General features: G+C 36.1%; 1 protein-coding gene and 1 pseudogene across 9 annotated transcripts in view; both read right to left on the bottom strand.

Annotated features, from left to right (window-relative positions):
- The window catches only part of AHI1 (Abelson helper integration site 1), a 208,834-nt gene that overhangs the window by 147,827 nt on the left and 37,901 nt on the right, over positions 1-23,106 (bottom strand). For all 9 annotated transcript variants that reach the window (XR_004284936.1, XM_032339436.1, XM_032339440.1 and 6 more), the window contains 8 exons: positions 22,117-22,302; positions 20,828-20,980; positions 18,484-18,616; positions 14,945-15,068; positions 9,054-9,283; positions 6,349-6,455; positions 3,033-3,151; positions 1-131 (listed from right to left, as the gene is read on the bottom strand). Coding sequence is in view for 8 of the 9 variants with exons in the window: in XM_032339436.1 (XP_032195327.1) it covers positions 1-131; positions 3,033-3,151; positions 6,349-6,455; positions 9,054-9,283; positions 14,945-15,068; positions 18,484-18,616; positions 20,828-20,980; positions 22,117-22,302 (1,183 nt within the window). In the remaining variant the exon portion in view is untranslated. The remainder of the gene's footprint in view (positions 132-3,032; positions 3,152-6,348; positions 6,456-9,053; positions 9,284-14,944; positions 15,069-18,483; positions 18,617-20,827; positions 20,981-22,116; positions 22,303-23,106) is intronic.
- On the bottom strand, positions 3,912-4,304 carry LOC116588423 (annotated as a pseudogene).

Genomic DNA, 23,106 nt, shown 5'->3' with positions numbered 1-23,106 from the left:
CTGTTTCTGGGTTCCAAACATATACTATACCATCCTCACTTCCAGCAAAGAGAAAAGTCCCACACGGTGTCAAAGTACTATGAATCTTTTCCCGGTAATTTGCTGCACCTACAAATTTCCTTGCTGCTAATCTACAAACAAAAAAGATTTCACAAATGTAACCTATCTTACCCACTGAAAAGACAGGTAGTTAAAAAAAACCTTTTCTGGGGCGCCTGGGTGGCTCAGTGGGTTAAAGCCTCTGCCTTCGGCTCAGGTCATGATCCCGGGGTCCTGGGATCGAGCCCCGCGTTGGGCTCTCTGCTCAGTGGGGAGCCTGCTTCCTCCTCTCTCTCTGCCTGCCTCTCTGCCTACCTGTGATCTCTGTCTGTCAAATAAATAAATAAAATCTTTAAAAAAAAAAACACCTTTTCTTTTAAATACTTCTTTTGCATTTAACAAACAATTTTTCAAGAATCTGTTACATGACAGACATTCTACGATGGATGAAGAACAAAGAAGAGAGAGTCCCAGAGCTCAGGAAGTTTATAATTTAGGAGAGAGAAGGAATCCATCAATATAAAACGGAAATTGGAGGTAGAAAGTGCCACAAGAAAACAAAATGATTTGGATAAAAGTGAATCTTTCTTTCTTTTTTAAAAAAAGATTTTATTTATTTGAGAGAGAGATCAAGAGCATGAGCCGGGGGTGGGGGCAGAAGGAGAGGGAGAAGCTGACTCCCCACTGAGCAGGGAGCGCCATGGTCACCCAGACCTGAGCTGAAGGCAGATGCTTAACCGACTGAGCCACCCAGGAGTCCCCAAAATGATTATTTCTAGCTATGAAGAGAGAGCCTACATTATGGAAGTAGCATATGAGTTGGTTACTTAAAGATGTATAAGATTTTTATATTCTTGTATTTTTCCCATGTGATAAATTTTTGAAATTACACAACAGATAGTTGGATCCTTGCAGGAATATTAGACAAAAATATTATTAAATCCTCTATTAAATATGGTATATAATCTTCTAGATTTTTTTATTTGTGAATAATAGCTAACATTTTTTCTTAAGATTTTATTTATTTATTTGAGAAAGAGCACAAGCAGGGGGAACCGCAGAGGGAGAGGTAGAAGCAGGCTCCCCGCTGAGCAGGGAGCCTAATGCAGGGCTCAATTCCAGGACTCTGGGATCATGATCTGAGCCGAAGGCAGATGCTTAACCAACCACTTAGGTGCCCCAACAGCTAACATTATTTTAGTGCTCACTACATGCCAGGTAAGTACTATTATCATCCCTGGTTTACAGAGAGGGCATTACATACAGTGTCCCATTATATGTTTTTTTCATTTAACAATAAATCATGAATAACAACACTTTTTGTCAGAAAATATAGATTATGTATTCATTTTAGTAGGTATATATCACTGTCTAAACATACCTTAAGAATTCTTCTACTATGGGACAACAGTTAGGATGTTTCTAGCTTTCCCTTACCATGAACATGATTTCTATGTACAATCTTATGTATATGTATTTTTTCACTGTTTTATCATTATTTCCACATAAATTCCCAGACCTGAGGTTACTGGCTGAAAAGTTTCTGGAGTCCTTGCCATACTTTACACGTGTAAACTTATTTACTCCCCACGAAACTCTTATGAGTATGGTATATTATTTCCCCCATTTGAGTGAGGAGGAGAGGCTCAGAATGGTTCATCAGTTGGTCAGGGATGGAAAAGGTGTTATTTGACACTAAGCAGTTCGCCTCTAGAGCCCAAGCAGAAGTCTAAGCTGAATACTATACACTAGTTGAAAAGGGAATAACCAAATTCTTTACGCCTGGCCTTTTAAAACCTGGCACTAATCTCGATTTCTAAAAAAATTCTTTCTCAGCACTATCAAGAAATTAATGTTCCTGCAGACTTACTCACCCTGACTGGATCACAACTTCTATTATTCTACCTCTGAATTTTATTCCAGGTTTTTCATGTTTTCCGTCCTCCCGACCAACTTCTATCTTCTCTAAATTCTATCCATCCTTTATATTGAGTTCAAAGGCCAGCATCTCTACAGAGTCTTTAACAGAAGACTGTTAGTACTGCCATCTTTACCTTTATCTGCCATGAAAGATAAAACCCTTTCATTAAGTATTTATAGTCATTAAAATAATACATATCAAGTACTTGCTATCTCTCAAGCATGACATGGGTACATGTATAAAAGAAGAATAAGGCAGATCCCATTCCTAAAAGATCTCACAATTTAGCCTAATTAAATGTTTTATATTATTTTGGAGGTATTGTAACTAGATTATAAACTCCTGATGAACTACTCTGCCAATCATTCTCTCACAGCACTGATGCCAGTATCCTGAACAGCTCTACATAAACAAAAGCCTTAAGAGTTAGCCCTAAAAGAATGTTGCAGAATAAACTAGTATACATTACATTTTCCTTTCTAAACACAATCATGAAATCTAATAAAACTAGAGTTCTCATTTGTTTTATTGGTACACTTAACAAAACAAAAGCACACTGGAAAACTATGCTGGCTTTTCTAGCATTCTGCTTCCACTTTTTACATTAAGGAAATTTCCTTTCCTTATTTAGGAATAACACAAAATAGGAAAAACAAGGATATATTAATCAAAAGCTGTGTCATTCTGTTATATTATTGCATAGTACTATGCTATAGCAGTATTGTAAGAGAGATAAAAGATATTGTAAGGCAGAGGCTTTCTCTTTTTTTTTTTTTTTTTAAATTGTGACAACAAAAAGCAACTGACTACATTTCAGCTTCAGAGCAGTTTACATTTTGAGCCAGAAAATTCTTTGTTGTGGGGGACTGTCTTATAAACTGTAGGATGCTTAGCAGTATCTCTGGTCTCTATCCACTAAATTCTAACATTCAAAAATGCCTCTAAACAATGTAAGATGTCTTCTGAGGGGAAAAACTGTGTATATGAGAACCACAGCTGTATTTTATAAGTATGAATTAACTCATTTCTTATTCTACGAGTGCTTAGCCTGTCAATATAGAAATATACTTACATTCGGAGATCCATAATTCTCAAAGTACTGTCTTTGGTATGGATTAACAATCGTTTTCCATTGGGATGAACCTCCAAATAACTTATAGGAATACCCTTAAACTCACTCTCTTTAATTTCCTAAAAAGATTAAAAAAGATTATAAAATATTATCATTGTACAGTTTGTCTAATATGAAGCCCGTTTTTAGAGCACAAAATTTAAGTCAGTCATTTTTGACTGCAATTTAAAGGATTCTTTAAAATCATTAGCAAAAGGAATCCCAATAACTTCAGTTATAGGTTGAAAATAAAGCTGATTGTGTGTGTGTGTTTGTGTATGTGTGTGTGTATATATATGTATGTATATACATATATATAGCTACATTTAATTAACATTTTTGTGATATATTCCCAAATAAGCACTTTCTAAATCACAACTTCTAACTTTGTATTTTTTTTCTTACCATCATATAAGAAAAGCTTCTAATTTTTATGACTTCAAGAATTAACTTTCAAGTTCTATTTCAGTCTGAGATTACTTCTTCATGCACTTACTTGTACTTTGTCCTAAAAAAGGTATGTGACTGGCATCATATTCCAAGATCATTTCATTGAGATTGTAATTTTAGGTTTGTGGCTTTTTTTTTTTTTTTTTTTTTTTTTGAGGAACAAGAATCAAATCTTTTTTTTAAGATTTTATTTATTTATTTGACAGACGGAGATCACAAGCAGGCAGAGAGGCAGGCGGGGGGTGGGGGGGGAGAAGCAGGCTCCCTGCTGAGCAGAGAGCCCGATGCAGGGCTGGATCCCCGGACCCTGGGATCATGACCTGAGCTGAAGGCAGAGGCTTTAACCTACTGAGCTACCCAGGCGCCCCAAGAATCAAATTTTTTATTTGTTCATTTCTTGCATTCGAAATATTCATCCTTGTCGATGACATCCTTGGCCTGAGACTTTGCCACAGTCCTTAATGCCCACACAACTGCAACCAATGACTTGATGGGGTTTCCCACCTGTCAGTTTCCCAGAGGGCCTACCCAGTCCCCTAGCTTCTTGTTGTTATCAACCTTAATTAGGTTGATTTGGTGTTCAGCACAAGGGGCCTCCACCAACTTGACATAAACCTCATCAGAGTTGGATTCAAGGACACAAAGATGGGCTTGGCCCTTGTCTAAGACTTTGACAGCTCGTCAAACTACACGTGCTAGGCCATCGTGGATGAAGGTGTTCTCCAGCACCTCTTGTAAAGCAGTATTAATGGCCATTACAGCTCCAGCAGCAATGCCTTCTTAGGCCACGGCGGTGGGTCACAGGTGGAGTTGAATCTTAAGTGCACCTTGGCCTCTAGGAATTTTTTTTTTTTTTTTTTTTTTTTGGGGTAGTTACTTAAGGTAGCTACAGGAGGTGTCTGACAAATGATGTCAAGAAAGATCTACAAACTGAAGGAAAATCTGCCTGGATGAATCTTACATAGGAAAAATTACTAAAATTACTAAAGGTCCTTCCTGAGTGGATTACTAGAAAAAAGAAAAAAGACCGTAAATGCAAACTGTTTAGACAGAAGTCCAGAGATGCCAAAGCAAGTCTGCTTTAAGCCCCAGGCAGAATCCTAAATTAGCCTTCTCCTCCTTCGAGGACCCGCTAGTATGTTTTGTCTCCTTCTCTAGAGGGTCTCCTCTTCGGAGATGGTTTGGCTCCAGCAGAGGTGGGAGACAAACTGCTACAATCCAAGTCTTGGCAGCTAAGCCCCACTACCGCACTGGCCACAGGAAGGCCTGCTGTTAGCTGTTACAGAAGTCAAATACTAACAGCACAGATGGGGGGTGCAGTGACTGAACTACAACAGCCTGGGGGTGGGGATGCACTGCTGGGGGTCTGAGCAACACTTACACAGATGCAAGTGTGCAAAATAAAAAAAAACACAAAACTGTCTAACAAGTTCAGTGTTAGGCATGGACTCGACAAAAATGCCACCAGATTTAGCATTTGTAATATCTGTTAATGATCTCTTCTATATTTTTTCTTTATCATATTCACACTCAAACAAAAAAAGCCTTAGTTTCAACACTCATGTCCTGTACCACGGAGTGTGTGCCACAGCACATGGACATGTCATCTTAAGGGACAGATGAGTATAATTTAGCATTTCTCACACTGATGGCTAAAGAGAACCAAGTAAGAAATCTACAGTTTGTCCTAGGGCATTAGCCTCCAAAAGATATTTCAGCTCATTTTCTAACTTTTTATTTTGGACTATCTCCAGTAACTACCAGGCTGCAGATTTGAAGGTAAATTTGCCTTTTAGTTAGTATAGTGAGGTAAAGAAACATGATTTTTTAACACATATAGTAGACTCTGCACTGTACACTCAACTTATTGGAAAAGATGCCTTTGGAAACTTGTCAATCCCTTAGGTATATAAGTAATTAGAAAGTTCTTTTTAAAGTGTGTAAAATTAGGCTATCACATGAATCCCAAGCCATCAATCATTAATTCTATAGACTAGATGAAAATGACTAAAAATAAAGTTTTTAAAATAGAACTGATAGATTCAACAGATTTAACTCAAGTTCATAAAAATTATTTTTCACTTAGAGTGTCTTTTTTTCAAATGAGGACAACTGTTAGAAGAACAAAACACTGAATAACAAAATATAGCATATAAGAAAAACTGTATCAACTTATATAAAACAAACCCAGGTTTAAAAATTTATTTTATACTTTTAATTAAAAATACTGAATATGCACCAATAAACTGTTTAATACACCAGGTACCTTAAAAACACTCTATTCCAAAAATGAAAGATCACCTGTTTCTGCCTACTTGGCAAAACTCAAGTGAAAACAATTATTGTGAGTAAATGATAGACCCTAGTCATAATTACATACTTTTGATTACATAATTGTGAAAAATAATACTGTTAACAAAACATTGAACACACTATTTTTAGAGTGATGTTACGGGGGTCAAAAAAAAAAAAAAGAAATGAACGGCAGAAAATATAAGTTATTACTTATAGGTGGTAATATAACATAGGCCTCATTTAGCATAATTCCAGTAATGGATCAGTGAAGTCATATCACAAATTAGAGTTCAAAGATAAGGAAGTAAAGTTTGGCCAAAATGCAAATTTTCACTAAGCTGCTATATCATCACTTAGCCATCAGGAAGACTAGACAATTAATCAATGATAACTGACTTTGTAGGGCCTGAGAAAAAATTTTTTTGAGAAGAGAGAAAGAATGTCCTGATGTCTTATTTCTAAAGTCATGTGGTTCAATTTTTTTTCTAATTTGTAAAATTAAATCTCATGTATTAAATATGATCTTATATACCTTATTTACACTCCAGTGGCGCACTGAATGTTGCACATCATTGACTTTGACATAGGTATTCCAAACAACAATCACCCCTGTGCAATCTCCTGAATACATGTGATTACCTATTAAAAAAAAAAAAAATTACTCACTTGTGAATGCTACACCAGGTAAAAACAAAATGAAATTGGGAAAACACATCCCAGTATAACAAAGAATCAGAGGGCTACTAAACAGTATTTTAGTAAAAAGAAAAAAAAGCTAAAAAAAAAAAAAACCCCAAATACAAATCATAATCAAATCCCATTATTTTTAAATGAATTCTTCATTCTTCTGAATTATTTTTGAAGACTTATTTCCCTTTTTTACTCACATGAAATTGAATACACAAAGAAATGAGCATCTTATTGCATTTGTATATAGGTCAAGTTCCATAGCCAAATAAATCATTTGAATTATCCAGTATGTTATCTATATTGCTCGCCTTTATTAACCTATATGATCTGTTCTATACTCCTGAAAAAACACCTATATTCTAATATATACTGTTAGCAAAATGCCTGAGATCAGTAGAAACTCTATAAACAATAGGGAATGAATAAAATGATAAATGACAGGTGTTCCAGCTATTCTTAGAGTTAAACCATTTTATAGTTGAATGGGACTTCAGAGACCATCAAACTCACTGTATACTCACTCAGGATTATATCCCACACCATCAAGAACAGACGGTTGAGGGGCACCTGGGTGGCTCAGTGGGTTGAGCCGCTGCCTTGGGCTCGGGTCATGATCTCAGGGTCCTGGGATCGAGTTCCGCATGGGGCTCTCTGCTCAGCGGGGGGCCTGCTTCCCTCTCTCACTCTCTGCCTGCCTCTCTGCCTACTTGTGATCTCTCTCTGTCAAATAAATAAATAAAATCTTAAAAAAAAAAAAAAAAAGAACAGACGGTTGTTTAGTAACTGTGAACTTGGTTTTTTACAAGGGAGCTATTCAACTGATGAACTGCACTAGATACTAGAAAGTTCTTTCCAATTCAGAACAAAGAATGTCCATCTTTGGTAGCTCTGTCCCCATCTCTATCTACTGGAGCAATACAGACTGATTTCTTTTTGTTTCACATATGCATATCTTAGTCAAGTATTTGAAGAAATTCATGTCTTTTATAATCTGAAAGACTTCTACTATGACGAAGTTTGTAGACACCTTTCTATCCCTGGTGACTTTTCCTTAATGTGTTCCAATTTCTTATCATCCCTGTAGTTAGACTGAATATATTGGCAGTACTTTCATTTTGATCTGGATGCTGCACTAATTAATTATAGCTATAGTCTATATATCCGTACTTAAAACATTACAGCACAAAGCAAGGACTCCAGAAATGTTTGACTCAGCAACCTCAGGTCTAGGAATTTATGTTAAGAAAATAATTATAGGGGCGCCTGGGTGGCTCAGTGGGTTAAAGCCTCTGCCTTTGGCTCGGGTCATGGTCTCAGGGTCCTGGGATAGAGCCCTGCGTCGGGCTCTCTGCTCAGCGGGGAGCCTGCTTCCCTTCCTCTCTCTCTGCCTGCCTCTCTGCCTGCTTGTGATTTCTCTCTGCGTCAAATAAATAAATAAAAATCTTAAAAAAAATAATTATAAAACAGTGCAACAAAGTTTTGTATATACATATATTTACATGTGTACATATTATTCAGAGAAATCATGTTCATGGTAGGAGAAAGCTGGAAACATCCTAAGTACTGCCAACAATAGAATGTTTCTTAAGATACATTCAGACAATTATATAATATGTACCTATTAAGTGTGAGCTGAATACAGAGGTGTTCAGTGCACAATGTACTCAGTACAGAGTGTAAATACATGTTTCCCCTGCTATCTATCTAATATCTTTTGGTATTTCCCTCTTCTTCCTCATTTTAACCCTTTAACTCAAAAGCCACTTGAAAGAAACCTACTAAAAAGAAAGAAATAAGCCTACTGAGGGGATAATTACCAATCCAATGAAATACGTTTATGAAATTTGGTATATGACTGGTTATTACAGCAAAGATTAGTTGAATCTAAATATTTAAGAATTTAATAACAAATGATTTTTTATTTTTATTTATTTTTTTAAAAAAGATTTTATTTATTCATTTGGCAGACAGAGATCACAAGTAGACAGAGAGGCAGCAGAGAGAGAGAGAGGAGGAAGCAGGCTCCCTGCTGAGCAGCGAGCCGGATGCGGGGCTCAATCCCAGGATCCTGGGATCATGACCTGAGCTGAAGGCAGAGGCTTTAACCCACTGAGCCACCCAGGCACCCCATAATGACAAATGATTTTTTAGAAAGATTTTATTATTAAAGAGAGAGTATATGCAGGGGCAGGATCAGATGAAGAAACACAAAGAGACTCCATGCTGAGCGCAGAGCCCAACATGGGGCTCAGTGTCATGACCCTGATCATGACCTGAGCTGAAACCAAGAGCTGGACACTTAACGGACTGAGCCACTCAGGCGTTCCCAGAATTTAATGACTTTAAAATTACAAACAAAACTCCCTGACTGCCAAATCTGTGCCCAGGTCTATCATATGATCTGCAAAATACACATAAATCTAAAAATATATAATCATCAATACACAAAATCCCTCTCAAGCTTAAAAATATTACCTTAATGAACAAAAATTATTTTTAAAAATTCTTCATGCAATTAGCCTCCATTTGGAATATATTTTGACATACCTTCAATATCAAAACAGAGAGAGTTGATGAAACTTCTGTGCGTGTCAAACTGTCGAATCAATATGGCAGGATCCCCTCTCATATCAACCTTCCATATCCGTATCACAGAATCATAGCACCCTGTAACTACCACTTCTTTTACAGCAGGATGGAATTTAGCCGTGTAAACAAAAGAAGGATGAGGTAAAACTCTGAAAGTATTGGTATTATTTATTTCATTTTTCCATATCCTGGAAAAGGATAAAAAGTTATATGTTACTTCTGAAAGGCAGAAGTTTCTAAAACTTTTCCCAAAAACCAACATGGCAATGCATCTTAAGTAAGCAATGACAATAACCAAAGGCAAACTACACTTTATAACAATCAAAAATAATGTGATCAAATATTTTATGGCTGGGGTTCCTTACATTTTGACAAAGCTATTTCTTAGTTATTATCAAGCATAATGGTTAATTTGTCTACTAATTTTAATCTATACTGTAAAATGAAAAATTGTATTTGGATTTTTTTTAAACAATTATTTTTGACATTGATTAAACACACATGGAATAGTTGGTAAAATACTGCATTTAGTACAATACACACAAAAAATAAAATATAGGGAGAGCTTCAATTATTCTTCATTTAGGTTGTGTATATTGCTTTTGTAAAGTGCTCCCTAGTAGAGGTTTAGAGAAGAAGCTAGTCCATTAGCTCTGTATTTATAATTTCCAAGCCTAGAAAGTGACTGTGATCTCAAAGTCTTAAAAGCCATATTGAAATTACTGTTTGATACCTGAGTAAAATAAGATTAACTATGATACTTTGATAGAAAACAGGCTACCTTACATTAAACAATTTATATTTAACACTTTTAATATGTCTTCCTCTAAATTATGGATAATTTTTAAAAAGTAATATTACTGTCACTGCTACAGTCCTGACAAAAGATTAAACCCTAAGGGTTAAAACTTATGTTAAATACTCTGCAGTTCTAGTCAGTCTATAAAAATAGGCAAAAATCTAGCAACTGAAAGGTACTAAATGAGTGTGGAACACTGAATTTTTAAACAGTCTGATTAAATTGTTAAAATTAGAAAAATAGATTAATTATTAATAGGGGGATTTATAGTTCCTTCTTTTAATCATGGCCTAAAAACTAAAGCAAATTAAGTCCTTTTCAAAATTATCGGTGAAAGAAAAAAATACAGCTGCCATTCAAGAATAACATTCTGAGTCTTCTCAGCAGCTGCTTCAAATAAGGATATGATCTACAATTACTAAGAATCCAAACTAATAATGAAGGAAGTGAAAGAACATGTTTTCAAGTGAAAATAAAACACGTGTATCACTGCATAAACATTTTTACCATAGTAATACTTTCAATGAATATATGCTACATGAAATACAATACTTACTAAAAGAACAAAATAACGAATTTGTGATTAAGACTGTTGGAAGAAGATTGTTTAAAAGAAAAAACTTCAGCTGTTTGCTTAAAAATCTTATCAGTATTATGTGGAATCCTATGTAACAGGCAGAAATGAAATAATCATATCTTAAAAGCAGCTCAATTAAAATAGACACAGTAGGGGCGCCTGGGTGGCTCACTGGGTTAAAGCCTCTGCCTTCGGCTCGGGTCATGATCCCAGGGTCCTGGGATCGAGCCCCACATCGGGCTCTCTCTCGTCAGGGAGCCTGCTTCCTCCTCTTTCTCTGCCTGCCTCTCTGCCTACTTGTGATCTCTGTCTGTCAAATAAATAAATAAAATCTTTAAAAAAAATAGACACAGTAATTTACAATAAAAATGAAGCCTTTTATGTAAAAACCTAACTGGAATCAATGATGGCTTTAGTCAAGCAAGTAAAGATTGAGTCTAAGAACAACAGAAATGGATTAATGAGTTTGGGGAAAAAAGAGCTGATCACAAAGAACAAGGAAATACACAAATCTGTGAAGACTAGATGAGCACACACAAAAAGATTATTACAGTTGGGAAAGAAAAAAACATAGTTACAACAGTATGTATGATGAGGGGCAACATTGGGACATATGTGCCTAAATGGGAGCCATTACATGTGGGAAAAGTCTGATTATATGAGGAGCCGATGGTTAGAGAAAAATACAGATTTGTGCTGAAGATAACTAAAGAAGATTTTGGTTAACCCTACATGGCAAAGAGCTAACCAGTGGGAAACAATAACTTAAGAGTCACTAGCACTAACCAGGAAGACAAAAAGAAGACACAGCCAGAAGTCCATGCCGCTGCCTCTTGGAACATTAGCAACTCTAATTCTCTTCCTTTGACTTTACCTTATTCATTTTAAGTAGTCCTTACCTCTTTCAAAAACCTCACTCTTTTTGGTTCTAGCAACAATGTTTCTCTTCACTCAATCCTACACAGTAAGTATTTTTATGATGTAAAACATCCTCCAACAGTATCAAAGCTACATAAAGAAAAAAGCATACTTTATACTATATTGTGTATATATATAAAATATCATATGTTGGCAAAAAAGAAAACTACAAGAAATGGTTAAATCTGAGCTGGGTTTTAAACAATGACTATGAGCCATCACAAAAGGCACTTAAATGGTTGCTGAGTGACTGAGCTGGGCAGGAAGGCTAGGAAAAGGGCATTTAAGCACTGGAAGAAGAGACATGGAGAGGAAGATACTAAGAGCATTTTAAAATACTGTGTGGGTGACGCCAAGGGTACATGGCAAGTGCACAGGAGAAGGATGTAGGGTCAATGAGAAACATGCCTGTAATGCCATGCTAAGGAGCTGGAACATTTTCAAAGGGTAGCGGGAAGACTTCTGAAGATCAGGGCATTACAAAGCATGGTTGTGAAAAGACGGAGGAACGAGAGACTGAACAGTGGGAAAGTTTAGCACCAATATTTTAAGTTTTACCACCAAAAGGGCCTGAATTAAGGTAACAGCAGTGAGGACAGAAAGGGTGTGATGGAATGGTGAAGGTTTTAGGAGGGCAAACTGACAGATCTGTGGTACTCTTAGATATGGGAAGGAAGCGTAGGAAGAAAAAAAGAAATAAGTGCTATTCTGGACTCCTGGCTTGGGATTCAGGGTGGATGCCATTAAAAAATCCACAAGAGGACAAAATGAGGAAAGCAGTCTAGTGATATCAAGTCTGGTTTTAGATCCAAGGTACCCACTGACAGTCCAGACGGAGTAACAGAAAGTGAAACTCAGAAAAAAAGTGGGCGCTAGAAGTCAGCCCATAGAAGTGAGACAGGAAAATGAGAGAGACCAGGATAAGCACAGCAAACCAAGGAAGATGCTCAAGTAGGAGGATTCTAGGAATAAACATCTACAGAGAACAGGCAGAGCTTCGAAGAGGAACAAGTGACAGGGAACAGAACTGGCCAGTCATAAAAAGCAAACAGGAGAGGCTGTTAAAGAAACCACTTAATTGAAACTATTTTAAAACTAGTCAATAATTAATCACTTCAGTGAAAGCAGATAGGGTAATGACCTAAATTGGCCACTGAATCTGAAAATCAGCAAGAGACTGCTGACCTCTTAAAGAAGGTTGATCTAGCAGGGGAGGCAGTGAAAACTAGATTCACTGAGTTGAGCTAAAGACGTGTGTAGAACATTCTTGATGTTGTAGAAAGAAAAATAATGTGGTAGTCTGAAAAGGAGGAAGAACTGAAAGAAAGATTTCTTAAGATAAGGAAATTTGAGCATATTTTTAAGATGAGAGGACAAAATCAATAGAGAGGAAGATACTGAAGAGATAAGAGAGGTAGGAAACAGAATGGTAGATTGAAGGGCTGAGATTAAAAGCACATGTCAAAAACCGTAAGAGTCTCTTAATCTCACAAAATAAACTGAGGGTTGTTGGGGGGAGGGGGGCATGGAGAGGGTGGTTGGGTTATGGACACTGGGGAGGGTATGTGCTATGGTTGAGTTCTGTGAAGTGTGTAAACCTGGTGATTCACAGACCTGTACCCCTGGGCCTAATAATACATACATGTTAATAAAAATTTAAAAAAAATTTTTTTAAAAAGCACATGTCAAAGAGTTGCCTGAAAGGTGTCCTTACCCATACATCTTTGTTAAGAGCAGTGGACAGAGATAAGATGGGTACATTTATAGATATTGGGTGGGAAACCAGAGAGATACAGGAAGTTCATATCTGGCATAATTCACTGTAAGCTAAAGGCAGTCAGCTAATGAAAGCGGGCAGATGTGACTCAGGGTCAAGAACTTGAAGTGCCGCAAGGCTTGGATGTGCTGCCAGAGGAATAAGAAAAGATAGCTGAATAAAGATAAGGAAAAAGCTTGCTTGGCTGAGATGACTGCTCAGGTGATTTTAAGACTTACAAATCCACAATCAGGCCTTTCCAAGGTTATGAATTTTTCTCTAGTATAATCTGGCATGGGACAGAATGGCTGTGTTGAGACAACAAGTTGACCAAGGGTTCCAAAGAATCCTATTAAGAGGGACCAACAGCAGGTGCCTAGCTACACATGGAAGGAAATCAAGTCTCATCAATTACCACCTTTTGCATTTAAACAGAAACTCAACAGTCCTGATAACATCTTAATCAATTAGACATTTTATATTAAAAAGGAAGCTGATAAGAGTAATAAAAGAGACTCAGACACTAGAAGTGTCTGCTGAAAAGTGTGTTAAAATGCAGAGAGCAGAATTAAATAAGAGTGAAGTCAGAAGGCATCCCAAACTGCTCTAAATGTCAGCTTCCTGGTGTACAGAGATAACATAGATTTATGTGTATCCACCTACGTTTGTTGGAGTCAAATTAAATAACATATTTAATATATATATAATATAAAGCATCTTGAAAAACTGCCTAATAATACAATTAGCATGCAAACAAGGTAGAACAAGCACCTAGAACAGGTCAATGAAATTTTACAAAGTAGATTTAAAAAATTTTATGATACATATTAAGTTGGGAAGGATTAAATTATTTTATAACTGACATTCTGAAAAATGCAAATACTGAAAATCTTTAAAACATAAGGCACATATTCACTTACATGTAGGTATCCCCTGCTTTTCAAAGTCTGCCTTACACCACTTCGCTTTTACCTAAGACCTACGTCAGTACCTGCTTTCACTAACCAGAAGAAATGTGAAGAGGATTTTTACTTTAATGAAAAAAGGAGAAAAGGCAAAATCGGGTTCAGCACTTGTTCTGCCGTGAGCCCTTCCACAGGGAGAGCGCAACCCCAGCAGCGAGGGGGCACTGCGACACTCGATCCCCGGAAGCTACACTCAGCATCTCAACGTCAAGCTGCCACAGGTCTGAACTGTATCTGTGAGCACCTGTGCTTTATTTCAATTTATTTTGTGCCCCCCTTAAAGAAAGATGTGTCCCAAGGTATCAGAAAACTCCAAGAGAAGTTACTTTTGGGTCTGAGAATGCTCAAAAATTTTTCCATATAAATTAACAGTTATAACTTCTTCCCCTTATGCCATACCTTTGTCTTAGACAAAGTTTCCATTCCTCGCTGTCTACCACTGTGCATCATCGTGGGCTGGCCCCTACCTACAGCTAACAGGGAAAACAGAAGCCCTACCATTAAGAGCTTATATTCTAGGAAAATATCAACTGTTTACCTTATGTCAAACAGTGCAGAGTATTAATCAAATAGCGTACATAATGATCATTTGAGGACACTGGGAACTAGAAGCATTATGTATTATATAAAAAAGATATATTTAATAAAAAAATCTTTCAGAAAAAGCTTTCCTACTACTACTGATCTAATCGGTCTGTATGATGCATCTCTATGACAGTCCCTTGATAAGCAAAATATTACTTAAGCCTAAGAATAGCTATATCCCTTTATATTTTCTTTACTTTCCTTGATGGCCAACAACATACACAGTAAGTACTTCTCAAGTATACTAACCTGGCAGTGCCATCAGATGATGCAGTAAGGATATAGCGATCATCACGGGACCAGCAAAGATCATAAATGATATTGAGGTGGCCACATAATTCTCTCATGAAACGCCCAGAAGGAATTTCATATACTACAGAAAATATTCAAAAATTAGTAGGTTTGCAGCCAGAGAGTCCTTAATCCAGTAACATACAAACATAAAGCTTATAATAATTTGCACACAGTCTCTAAGAATACCATCACCAAAGATATTTTCAGCGTAAAAAATCTCAAAGTCTATTTGAAAGTAGTTTTTCATTTCCTTCAGACTCAAGAATTTACACATATAAAGTTTTATAGCATGCTACAATTACTCTCATCTCGTCAAAGCAATTTTCCTAGTAGTCTTCCACCATCAATTTATTAATCAAATAATAGATAACAGTTAAATTGCAATTCACTTCAAAGATTCTATAATTTGAGTTTTCATGAATAAGATATTACTTTATCTGAAAATCAATTAAATTCCAGCCAAAATTTTAATTATTTAAAGAAGAAATTTAAACTGTGCTACTATTAGAAAGAATTCTTTTTTAAAAAAATATTTTATTTATTTATTTGTTTGTTTGTTTGAGAAAGTGAGAGTAAGCGCCAGCCAAGGGAAGGGGCAAAGGGAGAAGGAGAGGCAGACTCCCTGCTGAGCAGGGGTCCCAATTCTGTCAGAACCCTAGAATCACAACCTGAACTGAAGGAAGATGCTTAACCAGATGAGCCACCCAGGCAGCCCTTGTTTGAAAAAAAAATTCCAATACTAAAATGATATAATAAGAGAATTAACAGATCTAATCTGATAAACAAGACATTAAGGTATTGCTCTAAGTTAGGTTCACAATGAAAGATTTGAAAAAGTGACTCGAGAACAACAAAAATTGCAAGTCTCTACTTCCACCTAGTGGTAAAACCAAATGCCCTTTAAAATACTAAGCACAGAAGTACTTCTGGAATAGCAAAGAAGCACCTCAGAGTATCTGCTCCCTGATAAAAGCAATAAGAACACCGTAAAAATTATCCAAATTAACTTTTTCTGAACTCTAGAAGTTAAACAAAGGCTTGCAACATCCTGAGGAGCATTTATTCAAGAAAAACAGCTTAATCTTGGTAGGAACATGGGCTTTGCATCATTTTAACTTGCCATGGTCCCATTCCACTCTCCCAAGCTGCAGAGTAGCTTTAGAAACCAACAGTCTCACAACTTAAAGCCAGCAGCCTAGTAGCCATGGGATGGGCCAGAAAATATAAGAAGCTCCCCCCAAAGCCCCACTCCCATACTTACTTCTAAAAAGCTCCATTCCCAGGGCTTGGCTTTCCTTGGCTTGGCTCAGAGCCTGCTCTGTGTGAAAAGCCCTAACCCCAGGGTGCATGCTGAAATAATCAGTGGCACAGCTGGCTGAGGCAGTGATGCCAACTGAAGCTAAGGAGAGTGGCCAAGGAGAGGCTGAGCAAAAAAATGTAAAAGGAAAAAGCTGGGAATGAGATGTCCACAGAGGACTTTGAAAAGATGCAACAAATTCCTGGGAACCCAGCAGGACATATGTATGTGAACAAAAAGACCAGAGGTGCTTTCTCCCTCTGACTGACCTGAAAGTGAAATAAGGCAGAGCTGTAATTGCCTGCAGTGAAGTGTTGGAAGAATGCATCCCAATACACACACACACACACACACACACACACACACACACACACGTTTGGTAAATATGTGCTGGGCGATCTACTCACTCAAAGCATTTAAAAATCTCTACCACACCTGACCACCAAGCTAAGTGAGCAGAGACTTCAGCAACAACCAAGCTAAGTGAGCAGAGACTTCAGCAACAACAAATCCTGGGCGGGTAGGTGCAGAGGAGGGGAAGGTGAGGAATCTGATTTCCAGACCTGCTGCACATGTAATATGGAGACAAGAAAAAACCAAAACAGTCCAGTAGAGCCACCCACAGGAAACAAGGCAGTCCACAGAAACTGTCTATGAAGAAGCCAAGACATTGTTCCAGACAAAAAATTTATTTAAATATGTTCAAAGATAAAAAGAAAACCATGTCTAAAGAATTAAGGTGTGAGAATAATTTCTGGCTAAAATAACAGTATCAATAAAGAGACAGAAATAATTAAAAAAGACAAAAAATTCTAGAGTTGAAAAGTACAATGACGGAAATAAACAATTCACCAAAGAAGTTCACTAACAGATCTGGGCTGGCAGAAGAAACAACTTGAAGACAGGTCATCTGAGATTATGCAGTCTGAGGAACAGAAGGAAAAAGAATGAAGAAAAATGAATAAAGCTGCAGGGACTTGTGGGACACCACCAGGTGTATCCACAATGAGATGATGAGAGTCTCAGAAGAGAAAAAATAGAAAGGAGAAGAACAATTTGAAGAAATAAACACTAAAAACTTACCCATTTTGTGAAAAACAGTAATCTACATATCCAACAAGCTAAACAAATTCCAAGTAGACATATCATAACCAAACAATTGAGACTAAAGACAAAAATTCTTCTGTGCTTTGGAGACTTAAGCAATAAGTGTGTCTAAATTTAGATAGCATTCTGAATAAGATTTAAGAATAAAGTAACACATATTTATCACAGAAATGCTAAAATATAAATCAGAATGAAAATAATTCTTTCACTACCCAAAAAAGAAATCACTATTAATTCTCTGGAGTAGATATTCTAAGAATCTTTTTTCCTCCATGCATTGGTTTTGGTGAATTTTTAAAATAGCACAGTCATAATCAAACTACACAAGTAATTTTGTTTTTTAAAGCTAACATTATTTCATGAGGAGGAGTATTTATTTAATAAATGCTAGCCAAGCCAATTATGAGTCCTTGCTGAAAAGAATAAATCATCTGAAATAAACTGTGTGAGGCTGAGGGAAATTTAATACCACCTAGTACTTAGGGCAGACGCCCACAGGGGGCAGGCAACTTCCTGCTGAGGAAGCTGGTTTTCATTATTACACAAGAAATTAGGGAAGTATTTAATGTCTCTCACTTTAGAAGAGTAGAGAATGCTCACTTAAAGCTACAGAAATTTTCCTTTTTAACATGGTTTTCTGTATTTTTTAAAGGCAATTTGAAAGTGGGTTTTTGGTTTCTCTGCTGCCTTCCCTACTACTGAGAAATCGTTCTCTAGGTACTCCTGTCCTGAGCTGTTACTTTCTACTGCATATGAAATTTGACGGCTTTCATACTTTAAATTATCACTTCTATCAACTGACCACATGGGCTAGAATTCCTCATGGGATTTATTAATCCCTTCATGTTTCTAAATTTCCATATTTAAGATAAGAAAATGCTTACAGAAATCCTCTTGCATGTTTCACAAATAAACTTACCACCCTTCATTTGATTATTCTCATACTACTGAACACATATTTTATAGAAAGCTGTGAAATAATTATTAAAAAACTGGGGGTTACTCAAATTAAGGTTTCAATGAATTTTAAAAAAACAAATGTCTTCCAGATAGACTTCGATCCTATTAAATAGATAGAATTATTACTCACAGATAATTGGATATCCATCTCGGCTGGCACAGGCCGCTGCTAATATTCTTCCATTATGAGAGAAAACAAGACGAAAACATCCTCGTTCTCCTGTATTTAGTGAGAAGAGGTGCTTATTTGGGATACGGCAAGCCTAAAAACATACATTTAAAAAAAATAAATTAAGAAGCATTAAAATTTGAAGGCTAGTTGTTAAGTTACTGCAGTGGTAGAGCTTTATTTTTAAGCCCTTGACTGTGATGCAGAGAAAGAGGAAAGTAAACAAAATGGATGGAAAACTATAGTAAATTATTTTATTTCCTAACGAGGAGATCAGGTCTCCATAAAATAGAGTCACTTTACACTCCACTTCTAACTAGTACTTAATTTACCAAAAATTCGTAATTGGGGTGCCTAGGTGGCTCGGTCATTAAGCCTCTGCCTTTGGCTCAGGTCATCATCCCAGGGTCCTGGTATCAAACCCCGCATCGAACTCCCTGCCTGCTTCTCCCTCTTCCGATTCCCCTGCTTGTGTTCCCTCTCTAGCTGTCTCTCTCTCTCTGTGTCAAATAAATAAATAAAATCTTTAAAAAAAAGAAAGAAAGAAAATTCATTATCTGGTACTCTAAAGCTGTCACTATTGTGTGCACATTTGCATGCATACACACACACACACACACACACACACACACACAATGATATGTATATGTATTGCCACATACACAAAACATCTTATCACAAAACGTCGTAACATCCTTATTCCATGACAGCAATTTTCGTGATTTTTGCTGAGCCATAAACTTCTTCAGTGACCATAACCTAAAGGCCTAGCTTAAGCGTGGGATGTATGAATGCTCATTTTCTCTCTCTTTTTATCTCTTAAAATAACCATCATTTGTGGCTACATTCTGAAAGGTATTTTCAAAGTAATCACCTCCTGTTGGCTTCTCATTCATTAATTTTATTAAAATTTCATAATTTTTATGTTTTCATTTCCTATTATCAAATGAAACCAAAACTTTCCATGTATAATATCTACTGTAGAAAATACTACTTTTATTTATCCTAATTACACCTCTTCCAAACTTCAGTGATCCTTAGTTCCTGGGTTTATTATCTTTAAAGTTCAATTAAACACATATTGGTCCTTTACTGGATGCAATGAATGTGGTACACTTCCTTGCAAATGTCTTTTCATGTATTAGTCACAGCATCCTAAATGTTTGGATAAATTAAGATTTTGGATAAACTGCATTTGGCAATGGCTCAGATGTACAAAATGAACCACTCTACTCTTTGTGGAACTAAGTAATAGATTTGCATAACTGTATCAGCAATGCTTCTTGCTACTGTAAAATATGATAACCATTAATAAAAGCTTAAATAATCCTCAACCTATGGTAGAAAAATATACATATATAATCCATCAAAATGTGATTCACTGTGAAGAAGCTGGGGACTATAAAAAAATCTCATGAATCTATTAGAATGATATATATATTTTTTTAAATAAAATCCATTTTACTAAGAAAACTCATTAAAAGATTTACCTCTTAAAACATCAAAAAAAAATCTTTTTTTAATTGTTGTTATGGATTGAAATTTTGTCCCCCCAAATTTGTATGCTGAAGCTCTAATTCCAGTACCTCAGAATGTAGCAGTATTTGGAGATAAAAATTTTTAAAGAGCTTTTTTATTAGCGTGGAGTCCTAATCTAATAAGACTTGTTGTCCCTGGGACACCTGGATGGCTCAGTCAGTTAAGAGACTGCTTTTTAGGCTCCTAACTCAGCAGGGAGTCTACTTCTCTGGCTGCTTGCCACTCCCCCTGCTTGTGTATGCACTCAAGCTCTCTCTCTGACAAACAAATAAATAAATCTTAAAAAAACAAAAAACAAAAAACAACTTGCTGTCCTTGTAAGAGGAAGAGAGACACCAGGGTTCTAAATGCAGAGAGAAAAGACCTTGAAGAGGAGCAAGATGGTCGTCATCTGCCAGCTAAGGAGAAAGGCCTCTGAGTAAACCAACTCTGACAACCTTTAACCTTGGGACTTCAGCCTCCAGAACTATGAAGGAGTAAGCTTGGTTATTTAAGCTACCCCATCCATGGTTATTTCCTTCTGGCAGCTCCAGCTAACAGATAAAACTAACCTAAGTCCTTAAACAAAGAACTTATAATAGTGCTTTTATGCACACGATATATACCCTATTATTATCAAGTAAATTAATGGAAAGACAAGACTCTGGTTAAAAGCAAGGATAATCTGAGAGTTTCCAGTAGTAAGCTAATTACCCTCAGAGCTGCTGGAGCTTTTAAAATAAATATAGGCACCTCTAAATGAATTGAGAATAATCAAGTATTTCACCTGCCCAGGTAGTCGTTTCCACTTCACTACTTCTTTAGAATCTTCTAGTCCAGGTTCTGCATCTACTGAACCGGCCTCATGGTGTCCTTCACAATACACTGGTTTACCTTTCTCCTCCTGGACAGCCACCACAGAATGGTAAGATGGCTTTATCTGAATGTGTATAGAAGATGAGAAAATATAAATATCAAATTAACCTTTTTTTCTTTTCTAGCGTCTAGGGTCTTTTAAATATTGAAACAAACAACGTGGAAAAGTTTTCAAAATGTAACCCAGAAAAACATTCTACTTTTATGTACACTATTCTGAATAAGATGAAAATTGTTTGGTTCTATACCCAAAAAGCCCTGAAAGTTGGGAGGAAAAAAACAGAACTCCAATAGTTACATGAAATGGTTTTAATAACTCTAGCTCTTTGTTTCTGCCTCTTCACCAATACCTAACAGATGTTATATCACAGCTCTGAGATACTATGGTATTCCTCACTTTAGTATCACAAAACTGATATCAAAAAGACCTAAAGTTTTTAAATCTTCCTTTCCTTAAAAAGAGATTTAACTCCATTCAAATTAATGTAAACCAACCCTGTGGTCACACTTATATAATATCACTTACAGAACATACAACTGTCCTGAAATGTCTTATTGCAAATAAGACAAAAACAAAAGTTCTGTTTTAGAACCAATTCTTTGCTAGAATCATTCATTGTTTTAATCTGTGGAAAACAGTAGTAGAAACATTATTTACCAATTATTTGAATAATATTATGGAAAGTGTGCCTATAAATCATGATACTGCAAATGCCTGGGCCAAATGCAGCTTGTTGTCTTTGCCAATAAAGTTTTATTAGAACACATCCATACCCATCTGTTTAACACTGGTTACATATGTCTATGTAGCTACTTTCTCACTATAAAGGTAAAGCTGAATAGTTGTAACAAAACCTGTATGGCCTACAAGGCCTAAAATATTAACTACTCTTGGGCTTTACAGAAAATATTTGTCAACACCTACTTTACATCATTCTTTTACCTTTCATTTAAAAAAAAACAGTATTACTTTTTAAAAATTCTCCTCACACTGAAACTTACATTTAGTACTTAATATTCATTAAGTATCTTTTATATATTAGCTAGCATAGTCTTAATACATAATTATTTAAAGTACCTTTATATTCTATAAATCTAATAAAATAATTTTAGAGGTCTTATCTTTTTAGAAATAAAAAACATCACCATTTAATTTCAACAACAGAGAACCTATATTTCTATGTGCTATTATTAACTTACACATTCTGGAACTTTCAATCCTCTTACGGTTACGTATAATGTTGATGGATAATGATTCCTTGGATATTTTGACCACCATTCAAAAACCTCAACAATGTTTAATTGGTATCGATGCTTACTAGGTGGGTAATACAGCTGCAAACGAAGTTTTGAATTGATGTTTATATTTCCATTGGCTCCGAGAAGCTTAAAATAAGAATTCCAAAAAAATGTTATTTTCACTAAAAATATGTCCAGTAAGCAACAGTACATAGTCAAAAACTCATTTAAAAAACTCATTTGCTGAAATTCCTTAGATATATAAAGCAAAGAACACTGACACAGTTGGTTAAACACAATTCCAGATCACTTCGAAAAAAGGTAACCCAAATTACTTTTTAAATATTTTCCTGATAGGTGCCTGGCCTGTGCAGGTTCAGGCTGTTGGTAAAGCATTTACATTACTGTGTCAGATGTTACTTGGCACAAAGGAGGTAATCAAGATACCTCTATTTGAAATAACAGTGATAAAATGCATAGTATTTAAACACAAAAAGACATTTTCTATTTATACAGTATCAGTATTTTTAATGAACAGTTTTTAAAATTTTTTTTGAGAGAAGGCATGTACAGGAGAGGGGAGGGAAGAGAGAGTGCACCTGCACATGCACAAGTCTGGCGGGGAGGCAAAGAGAGAAAATCTTAAGCAGACTCCACACCCAATGCTAAGCCCGACCTAGGGCTCAATCTCACTGTGAGATCATGACCTGAGCCGAAATCAGGTGTTTAACCAACTGAGCCACCCAGGCGCCCCTTTAATGGTAACATTTTAATGTTTAATGGTAACATTCCAATTTTTAAAACATCAAAATCATTTTCAAAAAGTAATTAACATAAACTCATTTCAGACATTAATCACATTTAAAAATATTCTAGTCTACCTTCTTAAAAAAGGCTATTCAATAAAAAACTTAAAACAACTATATTTAAACTAAATAAATAGAGATGTTT

The sequence above is a fragment of the Mustela erminea genome, chromosome 4 (assembly GCF_009829155.1).
Source record: "Mustela erminea isolate mMusErm1 chromosome 4, mMusErm1.Pri, whole genome shotgun sequence".
In the NCBI taxonomy this organism is placed as follows: Eukaryota; Metazoa; Chordata; class Mammalia; order Carnivora; family Mustelidae; genus Mustela; species Mustela erminea.
Note: the sequence above shows the minus strand (reverse complement) of the source record. Positions and strands in the feature narration are given on the sequence as shown.